Raw genomic sequence first — 16,630 nt, forward strand, 5'->3', positions numbered from 1 at the left:
CAATAAAAGGTGAGGCTAGGTAGAGATTTGGGTCTAATGATAACGGAAGGCTTGTGGCCTTAGGGAAAGGCCAGATCTAGCTGGAAGATTCAAGGACAGTTCAAGGGGGCTCCCAGAGACTGTATTCCAGATTCAAGGGGGTTCCCAGATACTGTGCCCTCATCAATGGTAGAAATTATCCTATGCCTTAGATTGTATGGTCCAATTCTACCCCCAGCCCTCTTCATTTTCATTTTCCTTCCAATTTGCCATGGAATCTCTCCTCTAGTTCTATAACCCAGATGCCAGTTGCCCCCCAGTAGTTCCGATTTCTCTTCACCTTGTTCTTCTCCATCAAGACGCAACACTATTTCAGAAGAAATGGCTTCCCAAATCATTGATTAGAACCATTATAGGGTCCCTGTGTCCCATTACAGAATACATCTTTTCCGCTATGGCAGTGGGATCCCCCAGCCACCAATGATTTGAGATTTCTTCCTTTATTTCCCTATTTCAATCCCCTTTGCCACTTCCCCATTCTGTAGCGTCCCCCCCCCTTTATTTTTGCAGAGTGACTAGAGGAGTTATTTCTCCTCATTGTTTACCACTGGCATGACTAGCATATATCACACTATCTACTCTCTTCTTCCTCCCCTCTCCCCTTTTAGTCATCCTCCCATTCTGCAGTTTCCTCCCACAAAATACATTGATTTATCTATAGGGGATGGTTGTGAGATTTAGGCCACAGTGTCTCAAGCATTTTACTCTACTGTTACCTCTCCTATTTTTAAAGTTCCTTTTTCATCTTTATGCCCTTACATATTTTTAAAATGACTTCTCTTAACGATTCTTGTGTCTTTCTAGTTTTTCCCCCCTTTTAATGGTCTCTGGAGTGGAGGTAATTTATTTTGCTACTTATGGGTTCTTTGAGTTATATTTACCTGTTTTGTTTTTTTTGGGGGGGGGTGCGGTTCTGTAAGTCAAATAATTTGTGTGTGTGTGTGTGCGTGTGTATTTTAATGTGTGTTTGTAAGAATGTCTCTCTACTGAATGTCCATTTTTTTCATTGATGATTAAGCTCAGGTTTGCAGAGTTGGCCATTTGGGGATTTTATCTTAAGTTCTGTTGCTTTTTGGAAAATATTCCATACCTTTCTATGATTTCTGGTGGGTGCAGAAGCCTAGCATTTTTCAAATTTCCTTTCGTTTTCCTTGTGGCTGATTGCAAAATTTGTTGTTTAAATTTAGACTTATTTAATCATGTATCTTGGAGACTGAAGCACAGGTTTTTGTTCTTTCCCCTGTAGGTGATTTGTGGATCCTTTTGACTGCTGTTTGTTTTCTATATTCAAAAGTCCTAGGCAGTTTTCTTATATTATTTCATGTGTCATGGTGTTCAGGTTTTTGACTTGTGTTCATCTGGGAGTCTATGATCCCTAAGTTATCTTTACACAGCCTGTCTTTGAGATCAATGTATTTTGCCTGTATAGAAATCACATGTTCTTTTGTTACTGATTATTGCTTCTCTTCCAGATTGTTCTTAACTCCACAATATTTATATTCCCAATCAGTTGTTCTGTTTCTCTTCTTTGACAGATTCACCACCATGGATTAAAGTTCTTCTATCCTGTTACTTATTTCTACTAGGCAGGTCATAAATTCTGCCAATTGTTCCCTTTTCATTTCTTTAAAAATTCTTATTTCTCTCTTGAATTATTCAGGAACATTCTGCTGTGCTTCTATGCTATCCTGGGAATACAGAAGGCCCTCTGCTTCATCAGGTGTTGGTTCATTTTATTTTTCTTGCAATATATTTATTTAGAGATGGTTACAGTCATTTAGATGTCTTAACAGCCATTTTCCCCTTCAGTTTTCATTTATCTGCCTGTTCCCTAGGATTTTAACTGAGTTTCATTTATCTTGAGATCTTCAGTTTTATTTTTTTTCCCTTATATTCCTCTATCAATCACTTCCTCACTCCTTTCCCTGTGATGGTGAGCTTGTATCTAGAAGTTGGAAATAATGACTTTCTCAGCCTCTTCTCAAATTCAAGAATTCACTTTTACCAGCCTCAGAACCTGCCCCCAAGTAGCTTCTAGGGCTAAGATTAGTTCTACCCAGACACCAGCTTCTGTCCTATGGTATCACCATAAGCTGCTGCACTGTCCAAGTACCCCACCCCCCCATTTTTAGTTCTCTGGATGAGTGCAGCCACCCCAGGTAGACCTTGATCTCAGCTTCCTATGCTTTCCCCTCCTTAGGGAGCAGCTGTGTAGAGTTGAACTATCTCTACTTATTGCCACAGAATGGTGGGGTGAGGATTGGGGCAGAGTGTATAGTCCTATTCATGTAGTCACTATGGAAAGTCCATTTTTTCACCATAAGCCTCTGCTTTCTATTGTGAAGTAGTTCCTTTCTCACTTTGGGGGAGCTCTAGATTTGCAGTAATTTTTGATACTGGTTGTTTTCTGACTTAATCATCTCTCTAGCTTTAGTTCTTGAATCCAGGCTAGGGCCAGGTTCCATCTTTGCTGCACTTTTGGTTGGCGTGGTAGGTAGGCCCTGCTGGTCTTGCCCTGGGTTGCTTGGTTATCATACTGACCTCCATACCTTACAAGGTTAGGACTCCTCTATAATTTTTGAAGTTCTGAGTACTGGAACTCCAGGGCCCTCTCTAGACTCTAAAGAGAGAGTTTTAGGCATATCAGAGCCCTTGGGTCTGGATTATCTCAGCAGGGTTTTTGCTGCTTTCTAGCACTTCCAAGGTCTCCACCTTAGGCTTTCTCAGAGGGCTATCCACTTTTGTTCACTTCACCATCACAGTCATAAAACATTTACTTAGCATCTACTATGTGCCAGGAACTCTAAGCACAAGGGATACAAATTCGAAGATAGTTTCTGCTCTCAAGATTACAATCTAATGACAACACTGAGAAGTTGCATTGGTAACTAAGGTGGGACTTTCTTACTGTTTTAGAGTGATAAATTAATTGTCTTTGATTGAGCCTTACTAGGTGCAAAGCCCCAGGCCCAAATCCCTATCTGCTAGGTGCTAAGCCTATGTGGATGTGAAGCCCTCAGAGTCCTAAGGGGAGTTGCTAAGACCAGAGCCAATAGTAGGAGCCTAAGTTCTGGTCACTCAAATGACATTTGATGATGGCTAAATAGTGTATAGAGAGAACAGAGCTATTTGTGAGGGGCTCTCACTCTTGGAGTGTTGGTGTGGAGACTCTGGGCAGCTATAGTTAAGAGTGAACCCAGATGTTGATGCCTTCTTGGTAACTATGAATTGTATTTGGTCTGTTTATAATGTATGTTTGTAATTTGTATTTGCCCTGAAGTTTAGGGTCCTGGTTTTTATCCCTGAAATAAGTGAACGATTTATGTATATGTTAGATTAAAGTAAGATTTTTAACACCTTAATGTTGCTTTCCTAGTAAAGCAGATCAAAATGACCTGTGCTGGCAGCGTTCTTGTTGTTGGGCTTGTGTTGGTCTTTCCACCCCCACAGCAGCTGCTAGCCAAATTGTTGCAACAGAAGTGGGGAGAGGGGCTTTCAAAGGTATTCGATCCAGGAACATGGTAAAGTCAGGGATGTCCGAGTAGTGCAGCCATGTGAGAAATGGGATCTACTGAGCTGAATTTCCTCCTTAAATGGAGATTTTGGAATTTGCGGCCCTAGCCTTCAATCAGAGACCAGTAGACAGTAATGAGATAAGAGTGCCCAGGCTGATGGGATCTTGCAGGATGAGGTGATTATGACTATGACTGATTATCGTGGAAGTCACTTCCTGTAATTTCTCACTGGAATTCTTGGTTGTTATTCAGTCTAATGCAAACTTAAGGTTTTTGCTGGAATAAATATGTGGGAGCTGGGTGTCAGCTTCTGTTCAGGCAGCCATCTTGTTCAAGTCTCTTTACCTAGATTTTAGCAACTCCTGATAGAATATCTCATACTGTTATTGTAGAGAAGATGGAGATATGAATTAGAAAAGAATGCAACCAGAACAGGCTGGTTAGGCAGACTCAAAGAAATTAATGGATCAGTGTCGGCATGGTAGGTCTCCAGTGAACAATCTCAAAGGAATCTGTGGTAAACCCTTTTCCTCTTTAACACTTACCAATTTCTTGGATGACAAAAGCCAGAATCCACAATGGACTTGACAGTGTAGAGAACTGGGCTGAATCTCATAACGTGATATAGAATGTCATGAACATTCAAAAAATGAACCTCACATATATAAGATAGAACATGAATAGACAACAATTATTCTTAAAAAGATCTGGAATTTTTAATGGATGGCAAGTTCTCTATGAGTCAGCAGTATGATGCAGCAGGCATAAAAGCTCACACAATCTTGACCTGTAATAAGAGGGGCATCAAAGGATAAGGGGATAATTCCATTACACTCAATCCTCATCAGACCTCATCTAGCATATTGTGCTTAAATTATATGTACCACAGTTTAGGGGCATTGATAAGCTGGAGAATGTCCAAAAGGAGCAGATGGTATGGGGTTCATGACATATAAAGACTAGTGGGAGGAACTAGGCATCTTTAGTCTGTAGAAGACTAAAGGGGTTCATGAAAGTGATCTTGAAATAGTTGACAGGCTGTCACTATGAAGAAGGGATTAGAGTTGTTATGGTTAGATCCAAAGAGGGTAGGGAACTAGGAACAATAGGTGGAAGTTACAAAGCATAAGTTTAGGCTTGCTGTCAAGAAAAACATCCCTGCAATGAGAGGTGTATAAACATGGCATGGTTTGCCTCCAGAAGTGATGGGTTTCTCCTCTTGGAGATCTTTAAGCATAAACTAGACCAGTGGTGTCAAAATCAAACAGAAACTGGGTCCACTAAACCATACATAAGTAGCTACTAGCCACATATCAACTTAGAAAATCACCTATTAAAATTATTGATTCTATTGTATTTTTCTTTTCTTAAATATTTCCCAAGGTACTTAAGGAGTGTTGCAGATGCAATGATGCCACTGGACATTTGACACTTCTGGACTAGATGACCACTGGTTGGATATGTTACAGTAAGGATTTCTTTTGTGTATGGGTTGGATTAAATGTTTGCTGAAATCCCTTCTTACTCTCAAATTCTAGGTGAGGTCTTCAAACAATCACATTTTATAATTTCAGAAAACTTTACATGAAGGTGTTTCTTATCTCTTTTGAAGTACTTTTAATTTTTTTGAATTATGTTGATATCTTGTTTTTAACATTACATTAATTTCTGAAAACATCCTTCACTTCTCTCCCTTCCTTTTAGTTATCCTTGTAACAAATAAAAATAAAATAGAAAAATACAATACATCAACTGTCTGACAACATTTAAAATATCTGATACCAGCTGAAACCCACCTCTGCAAAGAAGGGAAAAAAAGATACATTTTAGCTACTGTCTTAATATAATTCTAAATTATTTGTAGAACAGTTGCACCAATTCACAGCTCTAGCAACAGTGAATTAGTGTAGCTGTCACCCTTCTAACACTGACTCCCATTTTTTGCAATTTGTAGAGTAACAGATAAAAAAAAAACCTCAGGGTTTATTTGTTGTTGTTTTCTTTTTACTTGCATTTCTCATATTATTGGTGATTTTGAAACATGTAGTCATTTATAGTTTGAATTCTTGTTTCAATATCTGTTCATATGCGTTGGCAATTTGGTCTTATATATTTGTATTCATTTCCTACATGTCTTGGATCAGAGACATAAGCTGAAGATATTTTTACCCAATTGAAAGCTTCCATTTTTAATATCTACGCATTAATTTTATCCATACAAAAGCTTTTCATGTGAACTTACTTGTTTCTACTCTTTTGTGATTGCTTCCACTCCTTATTTAGTTAAAAATTCTTGTCCCTAGGCACAGCTGTGAATGGTGTTTTATCCTGTTCTTTTAGGTTCCCATGGTATAATTTTTATGTTCCGGTCATCTATTTTGATCGCGTTAACAGTATAAGGTGTAAAATATTGGCATAATTTAAATGCTTTCCATTTTTTCCAGCAATTTTGTTAAGAAAGGAGATCAGTCTTCCCAACTAATTTAAGTTCTTGGGTTTATTAAATAATGTGTTGTGGAGTTTGATGGTATCCAATTTTCCCTTGTCTAGGATGATCCATTTATCAACTTTTCAATTTTTTACACAGTAACAAATTATACAATTTGAGAGCCAAAAGTTCTATTCACTTTAATTCCTTTTTGTCATTACTTTCTTGACATTGTTCTACCAAATGAATTTTGTCAGCTCCTTGGAACTTTGGTACAGTACAAAATCTGTAAGGTCATTTGGGTAGCATCATCATTTTTATTATATTGGTACAGCCCAAAACCACAAAAATCCCTCATTTAAGGAATATGCCTTGATTTAAGTCATTCTTTATTTTTTTGAAATGGTTTTAATTATACATATTGTAAGTGTGCCTCGGTGGATTGATTCTCATATTTTATGGATATATATTGTGTAGTTTTTTTGAATGGTATTTAACTATGATTTCTTCCTGAAATTTTTTTTTGCAATTTAGAAATATTAGTGATTTTGTGGGTTTATTTTGTATGCTGTTATTATACTATCTCAGTTATTGGTCTCAGTTATTTTCTTTGCCAATTTTCTGGGAATTTTTAAGTATAATTTTTTTTTATCAAATGGAGATAATTCCATATTCCTTTTCCAATGTTTACAGCTTTAATTTCTTTTAATTATCATATTGCTATGGCTTGACTTTCTAGAACTGTATCAGGTAATAATGAAGAGAGATGGCATCTTTACTTTATTCCTATACTTATTTATTAGAAAAGCTATAGTGGTATACCATTGTAACACTGTTAGCTATTGGTTTTAGATAATTTGTTAAAATCATATTTAAAAACAGTCCATGCCAAACTCTTTAGGATATTGAGCATAAATGAGTGCTGTACTTCAACAAATGCTAATTATTCATTTAAAATAATTATAAAATGTATAAAATACTTGGAAGGCAACTTACCAATTCACATAGAAACTATATGACTACCAATTATGAAACATTCTTTGGGGTGGGGGGGCACAAGGCAATTGGGGTTAAATGACTTGCCCAGGGTCACACAGCTAATAAGTGTTGTGTCTGAGACCACATTTGAACTCAGTCCTCCTGACTCCAGGACCGGTGCTCTATCCACTCTGCCACCTAGCTGACCCTATGAAACATTCTTTATAGAAATATAGATCTAAGTAAATGGAGAAATGTTAATTACTTACAGGGAGGTAGAGCCAATAGAATAAATATAGCAATCCAATGCCAAGCCAGTCAAACTATTAAAAGGTTACTTTACAATGATGGAAAAAATAATAACGAAATTCATCCAATAAAATAGTTTATTAGAATCAGATCTTCTTCAGACACAACACTTATTAGCTATGTGACATTGATCCTCTTCAAGAACAAAGGACAAACAACAAGTACCAGATTTCAAGCTATATCACAAAACAATAATCTTTTAAACAATTTGGCACTGGTTAAGAAATAGAGAGATTGATCAGTGAAACAAATTAGTCATATATTATACATAAACAAATAAATCTTGTAGCCTAGGGTTTGGCAAAACAAATATCTCTAATATTAAGGGAAGACCTTACTAAATGACAAAAACTGCCAGGAAAACTGGACAGCAATCTGGCAGATACTAGGTTTAGGACACCATATACCAAAGAATAGTAACAAATGGATACATGACTTAGTATGAAAGGTTATATCATAAACAAAATGGAGATTCAACTAAGAAATTAACTTTTAGATCTTTGTACAGGGGAAGAGTTCACGATCTATCGAAGGGCAGAGAGAATCACACAAGGTTAAGTGGCCAATTTTTTATTACACATAATTTTTAAAAATTTACACAAATAAAAACAATGAAGCTAGGAGTAGAAGATAAATAGTTAAGGGTAGGGTGAGAGGGGAGAAAATCTTCAAAGTAAGTTTCCTTGATAAAGTTCTCATTTCCCAGACATAAAAGGAAGTGATTCAAAGGTACAAGAATAAGAGGCATTTCCCAATTAATAACCAAATGGTGAAAAAATGTTAACAGTTTTCAAAGGAAAAAAATCCATGCTAGCAAGAATCATATAAAAAATACTCAAAATCACTAATAATCAGAGAAATGCAAATTAACTGAGATTCCATCTCACATCCAACATGTGGTAGTGAAAATAAAAAGGGGCCCAGGTGGGGGGTGGCCGATGCTGACAGAGTTGCAGGAAAATAGAAATAGTCATGAGAATATGAATATATCAAAAAAAAATTTTAGATAACATAATGGGCAAGCTAACAGATCTTGACTATCTTTTTCTGAAGGCTCTATTGGTTGAGCAGAAGAATCCAGAAGTTCTGCTAGCAAAGACTAAAAAAAAGCGAATAAAAAAGTGGATGCTCTTAAAGGCACATATCCAAAACTCTGCTAAATGGTATGGACTCAGCTTGGGACATCATTAGCAAGCAATAAAGGTTCTTTAGCACACACACTGAAGGGAACTATAGATAAGAGTAGTATGGGAATGTACATACACTCAGAAAGATCATTATCATTGCTCTTCTTTCTTCACTTATTACACTAACCAGATTCGGAAAATGAATGTGTCTGTAATTGCCTATGAAATGGGGAGAATATACTTTACCCCCATTCCTAAGATACTGTTAAATTCACATTAGTATTGTACTTTGAGAGTAGAGACAAGACAGAACATGCTATTGTAAAATCACCAATTATGATTTATTACTGTGCAATACTAACTTGACATTACATTCTTTTAACAACATTATATCAAATGAAGTAAAATAACTCATGGTTCTCAGCTGTTGTATATCAATTTTTCTAATTTTAATATAAAAGTCAGATTTTTAAAGCTATATACAGAAGAAAGCCAAAAAGCTTTAAGATTTCTCCTCACTGTACAGTTAGAAAAAAAATTTGTTTTTACAGATTTATTAATAAGGAATACCAAGTGTATCCATCACCATCTGAATAGCTTGCAGAGGATTCACAATTTCTTGCATATTATCTTTTCTTAAAACCCAATCTGGCTTCAATCTGTGAGGAAATGAGAATCAGGTATTAAAAAAGAAATATCATCAAAGGTAGTAAAATTCAGATCAAGCTTAAATTCTTACCTTGAAACTACTTTTGTTCTTATAGGTGTTGGTGGAATAAAGTGTCCATTTGTGGGATTCATCTTTTGTTTAGTGATTATCCTTTCAGTACATATTTTATGCTTACGTGCTGTAAGTTTATAGAGACTACAAATTCGGTTAACAACTTTAGGTCTGCTTCGGATATCCTAAAAAGTTAGCAAACAAAATTTAAATTGATTAAAAATGAAATGGTAATAAATTGATATATTCTGCAACATTCTTCACAGGTCATTCACCAGTTAACAAAAGGAGATTGATTTACTCAGCCACAGCATTGAAAGGATATTCAATAATGATGAACTTACTTGTTTACATATGGAAAATGTGTCAGATTAGTAGGGCAAGGTGTAGTAACTTGAGTCATCTCAGCATTCTACCTGAAGAGCCTTGATTCTACATTCATAAGCCTTATGGGATCAGGAAGCCAGATAAACAAGGCCAGAGGCTATCAAATCCCAGGGACAGAACTGTCATTCTTCAGGGTAAAACTAGCTTAACCTATGTTTCAGAAGTAACCTTTTTAGATAGTGGTCTTATCACTAATAATAAACTGAAGGGAAGTTTGACACATGTGCAAGAAATCTTTTACATTGTCTTTGGCTGGAATATAGAATATAAGAAATATTACATGTGTGATAAACCTGCAAAAGTAGGTTGGCATCATAGTATAAAGGTTTTCCAATGTCAAACCAAGAAGTTTTTATTTTATTTTTACAAAACTGGGAGCCAACGGAGATTTTTGATCAGGTGAGTGATAAGGTCACAGCTTTCCTTTTATTATACTTATCGGGGATATATCCAACTAGTAGGATATAAACTCTGTAAGGGCTGTAATGTCATTTTTTTCACATCTAAAACCCAAGTTTGTAGTATAATTCCTTACAGAAGACTAGTCACTCAGGAGATGCTTATTGAATTTTTTTTTAAATATTCAAAAGAAACCCCAAAAACAAACAAGCAAAAATACCCAGGAAACACATATGTTAGTAGGGGAAACGGACAAGACTTACAGAAGCCCGCCTGGAGGTCTTCAACAAAATAGCCAACAAGCAACATGTCTTGGTGAAAATACTTCCACCTTTGTCTGCAACTTTGTCACCAGATTTTTCTCGATATGTTTGCAAAAGCTCCAATAATGTGTCTATGCAATTTTCTACCTCGTAAACTGCTGGAGCTGTTTTTTCATACTTGAAGAAAGTAAAAGGCATTAGGAGTCACATTAGTCAACTTCAGAAATATTTACATTAAGTCAAGTAAAAGAAATTATCAGACTTTAAGATAAAAAAAATGAAATGCTAAAAAATATGTGGAAATAAGAACTTGGAAGTAACAACGAACAAGCTTTTAAAGCAAAGAATATTTTGTACTTTGAGAGAAATTTTCAAAAAAACGATATTGCCTTCGACCAGAAGTACTACCTGAGGAAGTATTAGCTTTAAAAAGAAAAAATATATAAGTTTTGTTATTTATCTGTAAGACTATAATACACTTTTAATATAAAATATAATATTTAATACATTTTTCATGTTACGAGTTAGCAATTTTTAGGCTTTTTGTGCTGTGGTATTCAGGTCAGCATGATTTATGAGGCATGAACATCTTATTTTTAATATAATTTACAAATCTAGTCCTACCCAAAATGGAAAACACACACACACACACACACCCACACACACACACACACACACACACCCACACCCCTTTTCTTTTAAGATTCTTAAGCAAAGAAATGCTCAAATTTAGGCCAAAACAAGGAAAGCATTTTCTAAAAACCTTAAGCAAAATTAGTTACTTTTAGGGATGAAATTTAAGTTCCATTGAAATGTTTTAAGGATATCTGAGAAAAATGCCAAAAAGCAAACAAACAAAAGTACCTTTAATCAACAGATAGATTACGCAACTTAGAAACATTTCACTAACAGAATGTAAAATAAAAGTACCTTAGCAATATTAAGTAAAACTTGCACCGCATATGTGATGACTTCCATACAGGGGATGCTACGGTTGCAGCTTAGAATCAAAACAAATATTTTGGCAATTGCTCCACTCTGAGCAATATTTTCACAGCAAAGAGGGGACAACCTGGTAACAACCTCTAAAAAGGAAATAGAATACATTTGTATTTAAAGTAGAATACAAGAAAATCACATTAAAAATTACTGAAACACTGAGATTTTCTAACACTATATACTAGAAAAATATAGCTAGCACGTTTTTATTATAGTAGTTTTTATTATAGTAGATTATTTATAGCAAGTCAGAAGATATGGGCTTTAAAAATTAAATTCAAACCGTGATCATGCACATGTCAATTAAACTCTTTGTACCTCAGTTACCTCATGTGCATTTTTAATGGAGACAATAATATTTCCATTGCTTCCTTCATGGGATTATTCTGAGGAAATGTTATATAAACTTTAGAGTGCTATATAAATATAAGTATTATAACACTCAATGCCAAAAGCAGAAGTACTTCCACTTCAAAAGAATCAACTTCCTAAGTACAAGAAGAAAGGAAAGAAATAAGCAATTATTTAGTGCCTGCCTACTAGGTGCCAGACAATAAATATGCCAAGTACTTTACAATATTATTTCTTTTGACCCTTACAACAACTCCGGGGGCAGATGCTACATAAAATGGTGCAGATGTGTCTAGATAGCACTTTGCTTGGGGAAAAAAAAGCACTATAATGTCAATGAGAAAACTGTGTGATATAGAAACCCCCCACTTTCATATCCCACCCTCCCAAAAAAGACTAATTCAATCTTACGCTTCACTAGAGTAGGAAAGGGATAATGGTACTATGTACTCCACCCTGGTCAGCTCACACCTGGAGATTTGTGTTCACTGCTGGGCACTGTTATAAAAGCAAGATGAAAAGTATCCAAAAGAAAACAACCAGGATATTCACATGAAGGACTGATATCATGATATCTGACAAGTGGCTGAAGGAATTAGGAATGGTTTAACCTAGAGAAAATGGCAGTAAATGATAGCTGACATCCAGTGCTTGAAGAGTTATGTGGAAAAAGGGATTCAAATTGTTCTGCTCGGCCACAGAAGGCTAAACTAAGAAATATGGGTGAGAGGTAAGTATTATTTTAATCTAAGGAAAAACTTCCTATCAGTTAGAGTTATATAGAAGGGGTGTGGGCCATCTGAGGAGGTGGTAGGTTCCTTCTCATTGGAGGTCCTCCAGGAGGGCTATAAGACCACCGGTCAGTCAGCCAAGTTTTCATAGACCAAAGGAGATAATATTTGTAAAGCACTTCGCCCAGCACATAGTAGATGCTTTATAAATGTTAGCAATGATGACGATGGTGATGATAATGACGGCTGAATAGAATCCCTTCTTCAGAGAGGCTGGATTATACTGCTTTGGAGGACTTCCCAACTTTGAAATTCTGCAAACATTTCTTGAGAGAAAATGGCTACTTAGCCATAAGAGAGAAACATCGCTATAATGCATTATCTAATACAAAAACAAAAAATGATAATTAACCTAGATGCTTTAAGGCTTCAAGAATGTATGATAGATGTTTGTATTTTAAAAGGTAATGAATTGCCAGTGCAGTTCTTTTATACAGTTTATTTTCTTCTCGGCTCTTTCTATTTACTTCTTGCAGGCTTAGTCGGATGGCTTTAATCTCTGAAAAGTCATTTTTCTTCCTCCATGAATATCCCCTCCATAATGCCTTAAAGAGATTTGAGGTAGGGGGAGAAAAAGATTAACATTCTCAAATTGTTTTTCCCAAGATAAAAGCTTACATCTGGACACATACTCACAAAAAGGAAATACAGTGAATCAGGAAAATGCTTGTCAACTCACCCTTACACTAAGATCTCAATTTAGTCTACAGTCAGTATTAAAATCATGTTACTAAAAATAATCCATTTAATAATCCTGTCTATTGGAAATGAGAAGTTCAATTACTTTAACGGATAGGGGCTACGCTGTGAGAGTATAATTCAGGAATGTTGCCAAGCATAGTAGCACATGCCTGTAATCCTCACTACTGAGAGGCTGAGGCCAATAGGTTTCTTGAGCTCAGAATCCTGAACTGAAGTGGGCTATGCTGACTGGATGTCTACCCTAAATTTGAAATTAATATGATGAACCTCTGCGAATGGGAATCATCAGGTTGTCTAAGTTGGGGAGGATAGGCCCAGGCAGAACAGAGCAGGTCAAAACCCCTGATCTATTCAGTAACTTAATCAGGCCTCTGAGAAGCACTCACACTTCCAGGGTAGGAGAAATAAGGAAGATACACTCTTAAAAATAAGTAAAACTAAACTAAACTAAATTTTAAAATGTATAATGTTTTTAGAAATTCCTTTGCTCATTTAAATTCCTAAGTGCTACCTACCACCCAGTTAGAGGTATGGAAATAGATTTTCATTTTTCAAAAGACTGTTTAATCTTTCAATTGTGTTATTCTGATGCATGTTTTTAAAATTTCAGAGGTAAAAGAAATTTGAAGTATCTTCAACTAAAACAAAAACACAATCTGCAGTTACCTGAATTTTACAAATTCCATTTTTAAGTTTTTCTTCTCGTCTTCGGAAGAGGAAATTACGTGTTGCTCTCTGAATCACTGCTGCAGCTCTATTTCTTTGAATGCAATACTCTTGAGTTGCTTCCTGCCCTTTTACTATATTCTGACAATTTTCAATATGTATCTTGTGTTGTATTCTTACTTGGAAGCATCTCTGTTTTACATTATAAAAAACAAAATTTTGAACACACATACATGTGTTCAAATACATGTTCAAATGTATACATGAACATACAATCTTACACACATACACACACATACACATATATGTATCTAAACAACATTAAGTTATGCTCCTGATCATTACATTGATAGAAAAACATTAAAGATTTTACTGTCTCAGCATCAGCCTTTGGAAATATTTAAATGCTGATTGACTTTAAAAGAAAAACTAAACAAATTATATAATTTCTCTTTCACATGAAAATTAACATGGATATAAATGACTTAACTGATATTCTTTCCAGCTCCTTTTAATGCTGCATGAAGCTTGTATGCTTTCTGAATTTTAAAAGCAGAAATAATATGCTGTAGCTGAAAAGCAAAGTATCTTATTTTGGGCTTTCTACTGTAAAATCTAGAAAAGTATGAATATATTTTGAAAATTAATTCATGCTTTGCTTTTTGTTTTCTATATTGCTTCAATTTAGAATCAGTTATGCCAAAATAACAAGAAATCAACTGGTTTGGGAATTAAACAAAATTAATCACTTAGTTCATAAATTTAATTTACATGCAAGAATGGGGAAAAAAACATTATTCTAATCAGATGTTTATATACCGATTGTGAAATATTTCTGGTAGTATGCTCACATGTAACAGAATAATACCTCTAAGAATTTTAATATGAATATACAGCACTTAATTTTAAAAATTCTAATTGAATAGTATCAATCTTTTAAGCCCTATAATTTCCTACGAAGAACAGTTTGATATTCTGATTATACCATATACTACCTTGTAGTCCTGTGGGGCCTATGATTTCTTTTCCCCTTAGTCTGAAATGAAAATGGCTTCTAATTAATATTTTCTCAAGTAATTATTCCTTTCCCAGGGAAGTGGTTCATAAATTGAAGGTCAATATTACTGGACTCCCAACGAAGTTATTTTTGAAATGAATGAGAGCAATCTCACAACATCTATATAGGTAGAAATCCAAAGACCTGTTTGTTGTTGATAGGGGCTGGCTGTCAACAAGCTACATAAATGCCATGCACCCATTTCCTTGGTTTCCTTTCTGAGTGTTAAGACTTCCTGCAACAGAAAGAGGAAGTGTGTGGTCAATATTACTGGACTCCCAACGAAGTTATTTTTGAAATGAATGAGAGCAATCTCACAACATCTATATAGGTAGAAATCCAAAGACCTGTTTGTTGTTGATAGGGGCTGGCTGTCAACAAGCTACATAAATGCCATGCACCCATTTCCTTGGTTTCCTTTCTGAGTGTTAAGACTTCCTGCAACAGAAAGAGGAAGTGTGTGTGTGCGCGTTTAACACTGCTCTGAGTGATATGGGAGAAATTGATAGCTACAGGTATATTAAATAATTCAACATTTACTAAAAATTATTTTACATCAGTGGAATATTTTATCTTAAAATACTTACCTTCTTCCTCACTAACCAACCACGAACAAGAGCTTGTAACATGAGGACAGCTTTTTTCATTCTTATGTATTTTATTCTTTCACATTTTCCAGCCTTCCTAGCTCGAAAATGTCTTTGTAGGATCACGGAGGCAGATTTCAGCTGAACAAAATTCTGTCTTCTTTTATAGCCTCGATAAACTGCCTGGACCAAACAGGCTGCTTTGTGTTTCTACATTAGGCAAATAACGATATTATTATAGGCAGATGTCAGTATAGCTGGAGATTTTCAACCTCAGTAAGTTATTAAAATTAAAAAGACAAAAAAGAAATCTTAGAGCTGTTACATAAGAGTAACATTTATTTTTATCTATGGAAAGTAACAGCACTCTTGTTTTCAACCATGTCCGTGTTAAAAACTAAGAATGGTTCAGAATCAATAGTTTAGGACAAAAGAATTACAGGGTGACCCGGCACTCAACTATTCTTTCTCTCATCATCCTTACACTAATATAAGGAAGGGGGTTTGAGAGGAAAGCAGAGGGAATGAGCTCAAACATATATATGTGAAAAACACTGACTAGGACTGCTAAAGACAAACTTGACTAGGACTGCTAAAGAGAAAAGACTAGAATAGCCCGTAATCAGCTATGAGAAACCAATTCTGATCACAGTATGTTGAGCAACTGCCCAGTTTTCCAATACCTCAGATTCTTTCTGATCTTATATGGCAGTACAGATAAAATTCTAGAAATCAAGTCAATTTCTGCTAATTTTTTTAAAAATGTAGTTCTTCAAAGTGAATAGTACAGGAACATCTTCTCAAGAAATTACAAAAGTGACAGGAACAACATAATGAAATTGGTTGAGCAAGTTACTATCCTTATAGGACTGCAATTTTGTTTTATTAACTATTACTTAAAATAAGTGGAACAGCATCTTTTAATTCTTTCAACTAATTAACTTCTGAAGCATTATACTTTGTAAGGGGAGAAATTACTTCGGTATTTGTTGAAAAATGTTATGTCTAAAGAAATAATTTTTTTAATTATTTTTAAACAAATAATCTGATAATGAAATAATCAGACCATTGACTATGGAAATACATTTGTTATGTTTTGTAATGGTAATTTACTTGTGTACCTTTAGTATCTGACCTATACACGTCTGATCTATTATTTGCTCTTCTAAAACAAATGTTGACTGATTCCAGAAATAACTGTAAGCCTAGGTTCTAGTGAGCCATTTCTGAATTTTGGAATCCTATAAATAATATAAGCATGTCTCTCAAGACAACTACATTTATATAAATGGTGGTTCTGTGTATAAAGAA

The 16,630-nt window shown here is 35.1% G+C and overlaps 1 protein-coding gene across 1 annotated transcript in view; it reads right to left on the minus strand.

The window, feature by feature from the left end:
• Positions 1-8,919: 8,919 nt before the first annotated feature.
• Positions 8,920-16,630, minus strand: part of ASPM (assembly factor for spindle microtubules) — a 63,404-nt gene continuing 55,693 nt past the window's right edge. Inside the window, exons 21-27 of the mRNA XM_036758265.1 lie at positions 15,320-15,529; positions 13,676-13,867; positions 12,660-12,852; positions 11,097-11,251; positions 10,167-10,343; positions 9,136-9,302; positions 8,920-9,055 (exon numbers count right to left, since the gene is read on the minus strand). Of these exons, the coding sequence (XP_036614160.1) occupies positions 8,953-9,055; positions 9,136-9,302; positions 10,167-10,343; positions 11,097-11,251; positions 12,660-12,852; positions 13,676-13,867; positions 15,320-15,529 (1,197 nt within the window). The 3' untranslated portion in view covers positions 8,920-8,952. The remainder of the gene's footprint in view (positions 9,056-9,135; positions 9,303-10,166; positions 10,344-11,096; positions 11,252-12,659; positions 12,853-13,675; positions 13,868-15,319; positions 15,530-16,630) is intronic.

The sequence above is a fragment of the Trichosurus vulpecula genome, chromosome 4 (genome assembly GCF_011100635.1).
Source record: "Trichosurus vulpecula isolate mTriVul1 chromosome 4, mTriVul1.pri, whole genome shotgun sequence".
Classification (NCBI taxonomy): domain Eukaryota; kingdom Metazoa; phylum Chordata; class Mammalia; order Diprotodontia; family Phalangeridae; genus Trichosurus; species Trichosurus vulpecula.